At 37.8% G+C, this 14,175-nt stretch overlaps 1 protein-coding gene across 1 annotated transcript; it reads left to right on the forward strand.

Moving 5' to 3' along the window:
* The first annotated feature begins 5,951 nt into the window (after positions 1 to 5,951).
* On the forward strand, positions 5,952 to 6,356 carry LOC148766337 (uncharacterized). Its single transcript, XM_088827240.1, has one exon. It carries the CDS (start codon positions 5,952 to 5,954, stop codon positions 6,354 to 6,356), a length of 405 nt encoding a protein of 134 aa, XP_088683366.1.
* The last annotated feature ends 7,819 nt before the right edge of the window (positions 6,357 to 14,175 follow it).

A 14,175-nucleotide genomic window follows, 5' to 3' on the forward strand; every position in this document is an offset into this window, starting at 1 on the left:
CAATTTTGACCTAAAACACATTTTTATGGACAATTTCGTCAATCACCGCCGTTGACCGCCAGTCTCTGGCATTGACTTTCTTTTTTTTTTTTTTTTTCTCTTCCTGATTTTTCCGCCACCGGTCTCCGGCATTGATTTTTTTTTTCTTTCTTTCTGTAACATCTTTTTTTTCCCGTTTAATCAGCAATATTGTTGTGATCGACAGTAATATTACCTATATTACTGTTAAACACAGTAAAATTAACTATACTACATTTTAACACAGTAATATTGCTATATTAATCTCTAGGACAATAATATTAACATAACAAAACTCATTATTATTGCGTAATAGAGTAATATTACTATGTTGACCGTTCAACAAATGTAAACATAATAAAAAGTCAAAATAATTAATATTACTGTGAGTGACAGTAATATTACTATAAAAATAGTAATATTACTGTCAACCACAGTAATCTTACAATAATAGACAGTAATATTATTACGTTACTCCGTGAATAACTCAAACAAAACAAAAAAAACTCAAAATAATAATATTGATGTGGTTGACAGTAATATTACTATAACAACAGTAATATTACCATCAACCACAATAATATTATTATGTTTACAGTAATATTACAATAATAGACAACAATATTATTACGTTACTCCGTGAATAACACAAATAAAACAAAAAAGCCAAACAAAATAATAATATTGATGTGGTTGACAGTAATATTATTGTGTTTACAGTTAATTGTCAACGACAGTAATATAATTACGTTTACTTGTCAACAAATCAAACAAAATAAAAAAATATAACAAAATAAAATATAATAGTATTACATTAATTTACTGTCAAAGGCAGTACAATTACATATATGTATTGTCAACGGCAATACAATTACGTTAATGTACTGTCAGTGACAGTATAATTACGTTCATTTACTGTCAGTGACAATATAATTACCGTTAATGACAGCACAATTACGACCAACGTTTAGCGGCGGACGTAAAAAAAAACACTATAACAAAGTCGATGCCGACGGAAAAAAAAAAAAAAAGTCAATGCCAGAATCCGGCGGCAAAAAAAAAATTGAAAAGAAAAAGGTCAAAATTTATTAAATTGGGGTTACAATTAAGAATATGGTAGAAATGGTTGGGGGTAATTTTGTCATATACATGAATTTTTTCTTTATTTATAATAAATATTAAGGGGATGGACTTATTGATGAAAGAGATATAGCCCCTATACGTAGAATAATAAAAATGATTGATTAGAGACTTATGCCCAAAAACCAATTCATATAATGTTTGACTTTCAACCCACTATTTCTGTTTTTTTGTCATTTTGTAAATGGTACAATTTGATTTGAAATAAATTTTCCGAATATTTATTTGTTCCACATTATTAATTCAACGTAACTAATTCTTACATACACCGGTCATATTTGAGTTCCAAAAAAACATGATATCCCAAGCAAAACGGCCCGACAAACCAAATTTATGAGCATAGCTCATGATTCATGGCATATTTCGATGATCCGACGTCGTTCCGGCTAATAAAAATCAAATTTGCTATTTTTATAAAGTTTTAGAACATTCATATCAATTCAAAGAAACATCAGATAAAGATTTCGTCAGTCGGAATGATTCAAAATTTGCGAGATCTATTAGTAGTAGATTTAAACTCGTGTTCGCATTTTTTACTAAATTATCGTTTTCCCGTTTATTATGATTTTTTTATAAACCCTATCCCAAGCAAAAATGCCCGACGAACAAACTCATGAGCATAACTCATCTATCACGTTATCCTTAGGTGATCTGACATTGTTTCGACTCATAAAAATATTTTTTTATAATTTGAGGAAGGTTTTGGAAAATTCATATCAATTCATAGAAACATCAGATTAGGATTCCCTCAGTTTGGTTTTTTTCTTTTTCTTTTCCCCCAAAATAACAAGGTCAATTAGAATTAGACTTCAACTCATTTTCGCATTTTTTTAACAAAATGAATGATTTTCCCGATTTACTAAGGTATTTAGGGTTCAAATGGCATGTTAAAAACACTATTCCAAGCAAAACAACCCAACGAATAAAACTCATGAGCACAATTGATGATTCTCATCAGCTTTCAGTAATCCGACGTCGTATCGACTCATAAAAATAAATTTTGCTACGGTTGGGAAGTTTTAGAAAATTCATAGAAACATCAAGTGAAAATTCAGTCAGTTGGGTTGTTTTTAAATGCAATGCAACACCCCACATTTTCGAAACCATAATCTCTAGGCAAAATCCCATAAACCGAAAATTCCTATATAAGAATTATTAGGAATTTAGCTACATTACTAACTCAATGGCTTTAAGTACTTTATTTGCTTAGATTAATAATCATTATATGCCGATTAGATTATATAATTATGTGCCTTATGTGCTAAAAATTTATTTATTGAATAATTACGTGTCAACTTTATTTCTATAATTATGTGCTTAAGTGGATTAATTTGAAGATGATTATGTGCTAGATTAATTTATTTGACTTAAGTTAATACATTAATCTATGTGTTATGATTAATTAATGTAATTTCATGATTTTTATTTTCATGCATAATACATGCATGTACACGTAAATATATGCATACATATATGCATATGCTATAATCTATATAGGTGATATATATAGGCATATGTATATATATATATATATATATATATATATATATATATATATATATATATATATATATATATATATATATATATATATATATATATATATATATATATATATATATATATATATATATATATATATATATATATATATATATATATATATATATATATATATATATATATATATATATATATATATATATATATATGTTCGGTTTTTGTGTATATGAGAGAGATTAATGATTTTATTAATTAGAAAATAAAATTAGAAAAAGGAAGCATGCTTGTACACTTAGCCAAATGTGATGATTTACACTAATCCAACACTCAATGGGAATTAATAATCTCAAGAGACACCCTCATACGTTCTTCTCTCTCCATCTATACCCCCACTTGTCTTCTCTTCACTACCATGACCGAAGCATCACCACCTCCATCGGCCACCACCTCAATTTTCTTTAAGAAAAAAAAAATAGAAAAATTAAGATGCAACTCCCCTATATAAGCTTCACCCTTGAGTATGCCAAGAACACCATAAAAAACACTTGCCCTCTTATGGGAGATCAAAACTCCTCCCAACTTGATATCAAAGATCTCACCTTCTCCATTCAACTAGCTTGGTTAGATTTTGGAGTCACTTCTTGAAGGAGGTAACATTTGTGTATAAAGGATCTTCATCCTCTCCCTTTTTCTTCTTCCTTCTTTTCTTCCTCTAAAAACCCTCTTTTCTTTTGAAGGTTTTTCTTCGGCCAACATTCTTTTTTTAGGTAAGAAATCTCGAATTTCTTGCTGCAATTAAAGGGTATCATAGTATGGAAAAAGAGTTTTCAAAATTTCCTAAAAGATTGCTTCATTTTTCGAAAATTAGGGCTTTTTGTCTAAAATCCGAAATCTTGTACTAATCTTGATATTTGTGTTCTTGCATGTCTAATCCATGTTATAATCTACGAATCTAAGTATTTTGTGGTTAAAGATTTAATATTTCGAATTTTTGGGAATTTTGGAAAAACAAAGTGAGTTTTCAAGATTTTTGGGGTTGCATGTGTAGATCTATGAATCTTAAGGGCTAATCTGCAATTTTTCGAACTTTCAGCATGAAAAATGTTTGAATCTTCAAATTTCAGTAGGAGTAAGTGAAGTTTTGTTTATTTGCTATTTGGTCTTAGTTTGGAATTAGTATTTGTTAAAAAAAAATCAATTTTTGGCTTAAACACCACTTGCTTGGTATTTTATTTTTCATAAATTTTGTTTTTTAGAAAACTGCAAAATTCTTTTTGCATCTGGACATTTATTCAGTTAGGATTCCTATAATTAAATTTGAGAATTTTTAGAGGTCATTTACTATTATTTCGAAATATTGGTTATGCATGTGTCATAAATGGAACTTTTGTGTTTTAATCATTGTGCTTTGAGATTGTTAATATATTAATTGTGAGAATATTAATTAATGCTTAAAAATCTGCAGCCGGACTATGTTAAGGGGCTGTAAGAATTTTTAATACATTTAATGAATAAAAGTGGGAGAAATCCCATTAATGAAAGAATAAAGATGTTGGTGCTTTAAGGGAATGGTTTGATGAATTAATGCTCTTTTAATTGTATTTTGGGGCTGCATGTTTATGTGTATACGTGTGTGTGCCGTGTGTGTGTGTGTACTGTTGTGTGTGTATGATTTGTGGTACATATGAAATTTTGTGAATCATGTGCTATGCTTAAGTGTTTATATGTGCGTGATTGCCGTGTATATGTGTGTATTTATGTGAATAATTGTATTATGTTCGTAGATTCGTTGATTGATATTTGTGATGTCGTAAAATAGTCATTTTCATATTAGAATCTCATTAGTCTCATGGTCATGCGTAAAAAGAGATTTCATTTTTTACGAAAGGAAAGGTTAATGGAATGCTTGGGTTGCATAAGTTGGGATACGGGAGGGCGGTATTCCAATCATAGTTACTATAGATAAATGGGTGGTTTGATTCCACCAAAAGAACGGGCTCAGAATAGTATGCTTATCATCCAAGTAAAGAAGTTAAATCTTCACGGATCCGAACAACAGAAAATGTTTTCATTCATGCATTTGCACGAAAGGGTAATTTATTAATTTTCGGTATTTGAGTCGATTTACGTGCTTAAATGACATTAAATATTTGTGTGTGTATTCGTTTGCCGACGAATGGTAAGATGTGATACTTATGTGTATATATTAATATAAGAACGTAAAACTATATTTTAAATCTTCTTTATCCATTCGGATTTCTTACAAGGCTTAATAGCTCGTATAGATACTTCTTTGATTGCAGGTAGTAGTAGAAATCCATCGCCGGAATGGACCGAGTAGTGGATCGAAGTCTTGGCCGGAGCTTTTGACGATCGTACGAGGGATCTATAAATTATGCTAGTAGTATTTTGGTGATGTAAACTTAAAAACAATTTCCGTATTTTCGTTTCTCTTAAACTCTTGTATTTCCCTCGTTAGGGGAAATGAACCCTTATTTTGGCATGCACGGGCCTTATTTTGAGATATTAATATAGTTGGTCCATTTATTCTAGTGATTATATTTCGTACCCAAATTCCTTCACTCACCAAATACTTTTAAACACTGATTTCTTTTCGAACAAAATATAAAACCTATAGTTAGATAAATATAGCACTAGAATAAAATCTCCCTTTCCAAAGTTATTTCGAAACGAAAAGTTTAGACGACTAAAATAACCCTAAGAATGTTTTTGAAATTCTTAAGGTTCCCAAAGTTTTTTTTTTATGACCTAAAAAGAGATTTTTTGTAATTACATTTTGGTCCTACTCGAAAGTTTTAAAAATTACAAAGAGATCCTTTTGCTTCCGCTATCTAAATAAAGTATTCCGATAAACCAGTTCGATTTATCGCCCGAACCGAGGGGGGGGGGGGTGCTACAGTGGTGGTATCAAGGCATTGTTTATAGAAAACTTGTACGAACCGAAAGCCGGGCTTGAAGACTAACGAGACACGATAACTCGTCCATTCGGTAACGTTATGTGTATTTTATGTTTTATTTATTTATGTGCTTTACTTATAAATTGCATAATAGGTTATAGAAATTATGGCAAGACGACTAACCCGGAGTTCTCAAGGCACTCCCACTAATGAACCACCAGACCTTAACCAAACCATCCATAACCTCTCGAACCTTATCCGAGAACAAGCCCAAACCCATCAAAGACAAATTGACCAACTTCTTCGACGAAACCAACCTCCTCTGCCTCCTCCTCAAGCACCACCTCACGCCATTTACGAACGATTTCTCAAATGAACCCCCCCGAATTTCATGGTGGAACCGACCCGACAATAGCCGAAGAATGGGTCAAATCCCTAGAAGTGATCTATGACTACATGCAAATAACTGATCGTGATCGTGTGCATTGCGCTCTATTCCTACTCCGAAATGAAGCTTGTCACTGGTGGGAAGGAGTCAAAGAGGGAGTCGATCTCGACACCATACAATGGACCGACTTCAAACTACAATTATTCGAAAAGTATTTCTCCAAAGACGTACATGCCCACAAACTGAAGGAATTTCTAGAACTTCGTCAAGGTTATTTGCCAATGCTCGAGTACATCCGTCGCTTCGAACGTGGCTGTCTCTACGCCCCATTCATCGCTCGAGACCCTGAAGAGAAAAAGAATCACTTCATCCGTGGCCTACAACCTTAAATCCGACGAGATATCCGTATGTCCGACACCTCAACTTTCAGACAACAGGTGGACAAAGCTTTGATGGCAGCTCAAGACGAAAAGGATATTCAACAGAACCGTCGATCCCAAGGCACGAGTCAACGCCCGTGGAAGAAGGCTAACTTCGGCAACCACAAATTCAAGGGAAACCGAAACCAACTACCAAATCAATCTGGACTCCCACAGCCCTCCAAACCAGATTGTCAACAATGCGGGAAAGCACACTTTGGAGCTTGTGTACAAGGGACGAACACGTTTTTCAGATGTAGAAAGACCGAACACATTGCAAGGGATTGTCCGAACGCTCAGAACCGTGCTCAAGGACGTGTGTTTGCTAAGACAAATGAGCAGATTGAGCAAGATCCCTCAATGATAGCAGGTACTATATACATTTTCGACGAACCTGTCTATGCCTTAATTGATTCCGGCTCTACCCACTCTTTCATATCGGAGAATATGATTAGAAGCCTTAAGATTAAACCTAGTCACTTGAGTCAAGACTATAGTATACTCATTCCCTCTGGCGAAGAAATGATCTCGAACCTAGTAGTAACCAACTGTTCAATCCGAATTCATTCACAACCTATGAATTTCGACCTCATCGTCCTACCGATCCGAAATTTTAATGTCATTCTAGGCATGGATTAGTTGACCGAATATAAGGCTCAAATTGATTGTGCTCCGAAAACAGTCATTTTTCCTCTACCAAACGGCCAAAACCTAAAATTCCAAAGCCAAACCAAGATTTCGATTCCAATTATCTCAGCCATGAAAACCATCAAACTCATTGGTAAAGGACATTTCGGCTATCTAGTAGATGTCTTGAATTCCGAATCCGACGCCAAACCTAAATTATCCAATGTCCGAACAGTATAAGAATTTCCCGACGATATTCCCGGACTTCCCCGACCGAGAAATTGAGTTCGAAATAGATCTAATTCCCGGAGCCACCAATTTCCAAAGCCCCATATCGCATGGCCCCGCTTGAATTGAAAGAGTTGAAAGATCAGATCCAAGAGCTACTCGACAAAGGCTACGTTCAACCTAGTCACTCACCATGGGGAGCCCCACTGTTGTTCGTCAAGAAGAAAGACGGATCTCTTTGTCTTTGTATCTGTTGGGTTTCGGGCACGTGTACGCAGCGGAAAACAAAAATTTTGTGTGATTTAAACGACTTTAAAGCACATAAGCACATGCCCGACAAATTAAATCAATTAATTGCGTACCTTTGCGCTTCCAGCGAAATTAAAAAACAACATACATGCTAATAAATTTAACCGAATTTAAATCAATTAACATGCTCGCATTTAAACCAAATAACATGCTTGCAACGATTTAATCGATTACACATAATCACATAAAATCATACAAACATAAGCATGAAATCATAGTTTAAATTAAACCCTAAAACGAAACTAGGGTTTCGTGTATTTACCTCTTGACGCGTGAGGTAGGAGCGAACAATACGTCGTGATTACTACGGAAACCAATCCGTAGAATCGGGGCAGCAATGGAGCAGCAGCAGCGGCGGTGTGGCAGCTCACGGCGGCGCGTGTAAGACACGCGCGGTCTTCCGGGGCGGCGCGTGGGGCAGCGTGCGGCTTCGGCTCGTGCGTTGCTCCTCGATTCTTCAATCTACGGTCTTCCTCCTCTCGGATTTCACCTCGTATACTTCGATCTACTAAATCGTGGCACTAGACACGAAGTAGTTAGAATAAAACGGAAAGAAAATAAAGGAGAAAGAATACCGAATAAGAACCGGCCGGGGAACAGCCGTTTCCGGCGACGGAGCGGCGGTGGTGGCCGCGCGGAAGAGAGGGCGAGAGAGAGAGGGTCGGCCGCTTAGGGTTAGGGTTTTGTTGTTTTGATGCTAGGGCTATAAATCATGTATTTATAGTCCCTTGCATAAAACCCTAGCGGGCTTAAGTTGGACTGGGCCCAACAGCTTAAGCTCGTTAGTTCCTTTACTTGCTCGTATCTCTCAATTCAATGACCGAAAAATTGCAACGATTACATTTTCGGAATCATTATAACTCCCTCGTCATTACGAGTGCCATCTCTTGTTTTCCAACTTTCCAAAAGTGGAAACCCTAGTTCAGTGGACTTTCTAAATTTGGAAACTTCTCGATTTAGAAAGTTCACTAACATGTTCGCCTATTCTTTTCCTTTTCTTATTCTCATTCGTAATTCCAAATTACGAATGTTGGATTCAATCATATTGACTTCCAGTCATGCAAAGATAAACTATTTTATCTCTGACCGTTTATTCAAAGATCTCATGTGCACGAGCAGTGTGACCCTCGATGGTTCAGGTGTAAGCTAGCCGTGGGCCCACAACCCTTTGTGGTCAAAACTCGTCCCCTTCGAGTTACGATTAAGATGAAGCTCGTTTCACCTTAATCACCCAACGAATCAAGATTGGCGTCTAGCAACTACGCGTCATGATTCCCTAGATACAAATGAAGTGCCTGCAAGAACCTTCAGATATAGTTAACGTACAGTACGGTCCCTTCGATTCATATGTCCCGATCGAACTAGAGGCATTGGTTCATCGAGACCTCTTTATATGTTCGACGACGGTGCGATCGTTCTAAGTGTTGTAATCGTCACGTGCATGACTTAGAGAATCGAATTCTCTAATCATCACTTAGTCAGCTCTGGCCAGAGACTTAGAATGATTACAAACTTTCAGAACACACAGGACATCCAAGACTATTCTAGCGATCGAATCCCCGACTACAATGCACAGACCTCCCACTAGATTTCGGACTGCACGAACACTGGCCCTTGGGATGGTCCTCGGTGGAACTCAGGGACAGGTCACGATACAGCTGGTCCTCTAGTGAAGTCACGGTGATGTCTAGGTCATAAGGACTAATGGTGTACAACTATACCATAGATATATCTACTCGATTATTGGGAACCACTTAGAGATTTCTAGGGTGAGGGAGTTCAGTGAACTCGTCAACTTACGAGCACCCACTTATGTATGCCGATATCACAATACCGTTTACTGATGAGATGCAGTACACATACACTAAGTGCTAGTCTTAATGGGAAAGGCCGATATCCTCATTAGTGGCGTAACCCTTCGACTAGGAACACGTTTAACAGTTATAATACTTAAGTAAATATCTCACGATCCTAACGATCAATTACTAGTACTTGTAATAACTGTAAGGACTATATCTATGCTTGTGACAAAGGGACAAAGATATAGAATGCCAATGTGTTTTATCATTAATACGAATAAAGGTTTGTTTATTACAATAATAAATATGAAAGACCACAGCCACAAGTTGGCTTGTTGGTCACCTACTCGAACAATCTCCCACTTGACCTAAAGCCAACTACCCATAAACCGCAATCCCATCGACTCTCGATGTTTCTCATGGACCGATCTTGGTAAAGGCTTCGTGAAGGGGTCTGCAACGTTCTCTTCCGAGGTGACTCGTTCTACCTTAACTTCACCTCTATCAATGATCTCTCGGATCACGTGATACTTCCTCAGAATATGCTTCGACTTCTGATGAGATCGCGGCTCCTTAGCTTGCGCCACGGCTCCGGTGTTATCACAGTACAACGGTACTGGATCACTAGCATCAGGAATGACACCCAACTCTTGGATGAATTTCCTTATCCAAGTCCCTTCTTTTGCAGCTTCGGACGCTGCAATGTATTCCGCTTCGGTAGTGGAATCGGCCGTCGTGCTTTGCTTGGAACTCTTCCAACACACGGCACCACCATTAAGCGTGAATATAAATCCAGAATTCGACTTCGAGTCGTCCACATCCGATTGAAAACTAGAGTCAGTGAAACCCTCTAATTTCAACTCGGCACCCCCATAGACCAAAAATATATCCTTAGTTCTTCGCAAGTACTTGAGGATATCTTTCACGGCTTTCCAGTGAGTCGGGCCGGGGTTAGACTGATATCTGCTTGTGACACTCACAGCATACGCAATATCGGGTCTCGTACATAGCATGCCATACATTATGCTTCCTATAGCAGAAGCATAAGGCGTCCTTTTCATCTCCTCGATTTCACTAGGTGTTTGTGGACACATAGATTTCGAGAGACGAACCCCATGGGACATTGGCAAGAATCCCTTCTTGGATTCTTCCATGCTAAACCGTTTCATAACGGTGTCTATGTACAGGCTTTGGGATAAGCCAAGCATCTTTCTTGCTCTATCTCTATAGATGCGTATTCCTAATACATAAGATGCTTCTCCCAAATCCTTCATTGAGAAACGTGTGGACAACCATGCTTTCGTTTGCTGTAACATTCCTACGTCATTCCCAATGAGTAGAATGTCATCAACGTAAAGCACTAGAAATATTACTGCCCTCCCACTAACCTTCTTGTATACACAAGGTTCCTCCGGATTCTTCTCAAAATCAAACTCTTTGATAGTTGAGTCGAACCTAATGTTCCAACTACGGGATGCTTGTTTCAATCCATAAATGGATCGCTGGAGCTTGCAAACCTTTTGCTCACTTCCAGAAGATATGAAGCCTTCCGGCTGCGCATGTAAATTTCTTCCTCAATGTCTCCATTAAGGAAGGCGGTCTTCACATCCATTTGCCATATCTCGTAGTCGTACCACGCAGCTATGGCCAGCAAAATCCTAATGGACTTCAGCATCGCGACTGGCGAAAAGGTTTCCTCATAGTCAACACCTTGCCTTTGAGTGTATCCTTTTGCTACCAATCTAGCTTTATAGGTCGATACCTTTCCATCAACTCCAATTTTCTTCTTATAGATCCACTTGCAGCCTATAGGAACAATTCCCTTAGGTGGATCTACCAAGGTCCATACCTTGTTGGAGTACATGGAGTCCATTTCGGATTTCATGGCAGTTAGCCAATGTCCCATGTCCGCATCCGATACGGCCTCATTATATGTTCTTGGATCTCGTCCAAGATCAACATGATCTTCATCATTTTCGAGGAGGAATAACCTATCCGGCATTTTCCGAACTCTTTCGGATCTACGCACCGTAGGTTCAGGAGGTATATTAGTGGATTGTTGTATTGGTTCGATTACTTGTTCTTGCGTTTGAACTTCATTTTGTGGTTCTTGAACTACTTCAAGTTCTATCATGCTGCCCTTTCTATCGGATAGAAACTCCCTTTCCAAAAAGGTGGCATTTCTCGAAACAAACGTCTTTGCTTCTTTGACATAATAAAACTCGTATCCCATCGAGTCTTCGGGATACCCCACAAAATAGCACAAGTCGGATTTACTATCCAACTTATCTCCCACTAACCGCTTCACATAAGCGGGACAACCCCATATCCTAATATGTTTGTAGTTGGGTTTTCGGGAATGCCAAAGTTCATAAGGTGTGGATTTAACTGCTTTAGTGTTAACTCTATTCAGCAAATACGCGGCAGTACGGAGTGCATGACCCCACAAGTATGCCGGTAAGTTTGTGAACCCCATCATTGATCGAATCATATCTAATAAAGTTCGATTTCGACGTTCGGATACTCCATTAAGTTGAGGAGTTCCCGGTGGAGTCCATTGGGACTGTATCCCATTTTCTTTTAGATAGTCAATGAACTCGATGCTCAAGTATTCTCCACCACGATCGGATCGCAGTTTCTTAATACTTCGTCCGAGTTGCTTTTCTACTTCATGTCTAAAATCTTTGAACCTTTCAAATGTTTCAGACTTGTACTTCATCAAGTACACATACCCATACCTAGAATAATCATCGGTAAAGGTGGCGAAGTAGTTATATCCACCCTTCGCACTAACACTTAGTGGACCACATACGTCTGTATGGATCAAATCCAAAAGACCCTCGGCTCGTTCCATTACCCCTTTGTAGGGTGACTTGGTCATTTTCCCTTTAAGGCAAGATTCACAAGTTTGTAGTGATTTCACGTCCTCCAAAGAGAACAATCCTTCACTAACAAAATCGTTCATCCTTCTTAAAGAGACATGACCTAATCTAGCGTGCCAAAGTTGTGCGGGGTTTTGATCTATCTCTTTACGTTTTGCTGATATAACATTAATAGGTATTTCACTTGGATTTAGTTCATACAAGTTGTTTAATAGTCGTCCTTTGCAAATTAAATTCTCATTCTTTTGTATAATGCAAATCGAATTTCCAAAAACAAAAGTAAAACCTTCAATGTCTAATACAGGAATAGAAATAAGGTTTCTAATGAGCGACGGAACAAATAAACAATTGTTCAAAACAATAGGAAAACTAGAATCCAAAACATTTAAGTAAATAGTGCCAATGGCTTCAGCAGCAACTCTTGCTCCATTCCCCATCCTTAGGTAGGTCTCACCCGCTCTAAGTCTTCGACTTCTTGTCATTAGCTGCAAATCATTGCACAAATGTGAGCCACAGCCCGTATCCAATACCCAAGAAGAAGAGTTGACAGACAAATTTACGTCAATGAAATACGTACCCTTTTCAGAACCTTTCTGCTTCAGGTAAGCCTTGCAGTTGCGGCGCCAATGTCCTTTCTTTCCACAGTGATGGCAAGCATCATCAACTTGCTTGCTAACCTTTGCTTTGGGGCCCCCACTACCTTCACCCACTTCGAACTTGCTGTTAGGGAAAAGAACTCTTTCCTTTCTCTTCTTTTGGAAAGAACTCTTCTTTCCAGAAGTAGCAGCAATGAGAACAGACTTCTCTTTCTTAATGGTGGACTCGAAGCTGACCAACATGTTCATTAACTCATCCAAGGGAGGATCTAGTTTGTTCATGTTGAAGTTCACTATGAACGATTCATAGGAACTAGGAAGAGACAACAGGATCAAATCCAACGAGAGCTCGGCCGGGAGGGTGACATCGAGATTCACTAGCTTTTCAAGGAGATTGATCATTTTGAGACAGTGCTCGTGGACCGAAGTCCCTTCGCGCAGTCTCGCCGTGATCAACTCCTTTGTAGCAGCGTACCTCGATGCCCTAATATTCTCACTATACATGCTATCGAGATGAGCCTTTATATCGAAAGCATGCAAGTGAGACTCATATTTCCTCGCAAGCGCGGGCTCCATGGCGGCTATCATATAGCACCTAGCATGAGTGTCATCTTTCTTCCAAACTTCATAAGTTTCCTTTTCAGCATCAGTCGCTGTGGCAGGTAAAGTGGCGGGAAGCCTCTCGTTCAAAACGTAGAGACGCCCCTCAACAGTTAGCACAAGCTTAAGACTACGCAACCAATCTAGGTAATTAGGGCCATTGAGTTTATTGTCGAGGATTGACATTATGGGATTCTTAGACATGATTATCTGAGACATATAGAGAAGAGGATTATTAGAGATTCGCGTTAAATGATTGTTACAATTAAATGTTTGGACTTGTGTTATTTAATTGTTCTCCCACTAATTTTATCGAGTTCCACTTCCCTCTAGTAGACAAACGAGAAAACTGATTTTTCTTAATGGGCTTTAGGTCCAATAGACAAATATAACCCGTAGTTAATCTAGCCCGATTATATTTGCCCAAAGGTAGATCACAATCAATCATATCCACAATATGACCCTAAATTAATTTTCCTCACACTTGATAATGACCTAAGTTAATCTCGCGAATATCAAAATCGTCGTGTGTCAAGTCTAACCTACCAATCAAAGATGCTCATAGAACTTGATTATGCCAAACTAATGCAGTCCCTAGTTAATCTAGCCGACCACGTTAATTCAACATAACCCTTTTCTACGGCTACCTTCATCATTATGTCAATTGAATTACAGCTTACTCTACCATAGCACTCCCCGCTAACACGGCTTACTGCACTATAGTAAAGGGCTACACATAATCCAACCG

Source organism: Erythranthe guttata, chromosome 12 (genome assembly GCF_056151865.1).
Source record: "Erythranthe guttata isolate IM_541 chromosome 12, IM_541, whole genome shotgun sequence".
Classification (NCBI taxonomy): domain Eukaryota; kingdom Viridiplantae; phylum Streptophyta; class Magnoliopsida; order Lamiales; family Phrymaceae; genus Erythranthe; species Erythranthe guttata.

Bases quoted from the DNA above. Each gene is read 5' to 3' on its own strand.
- LOC148766337 (XM_088827240.1), top strand. From the start codon at position 5,952: ATGAACCCCCCCGAATTTCATGGTGGAACCGACCCGACAATAGCCGAA.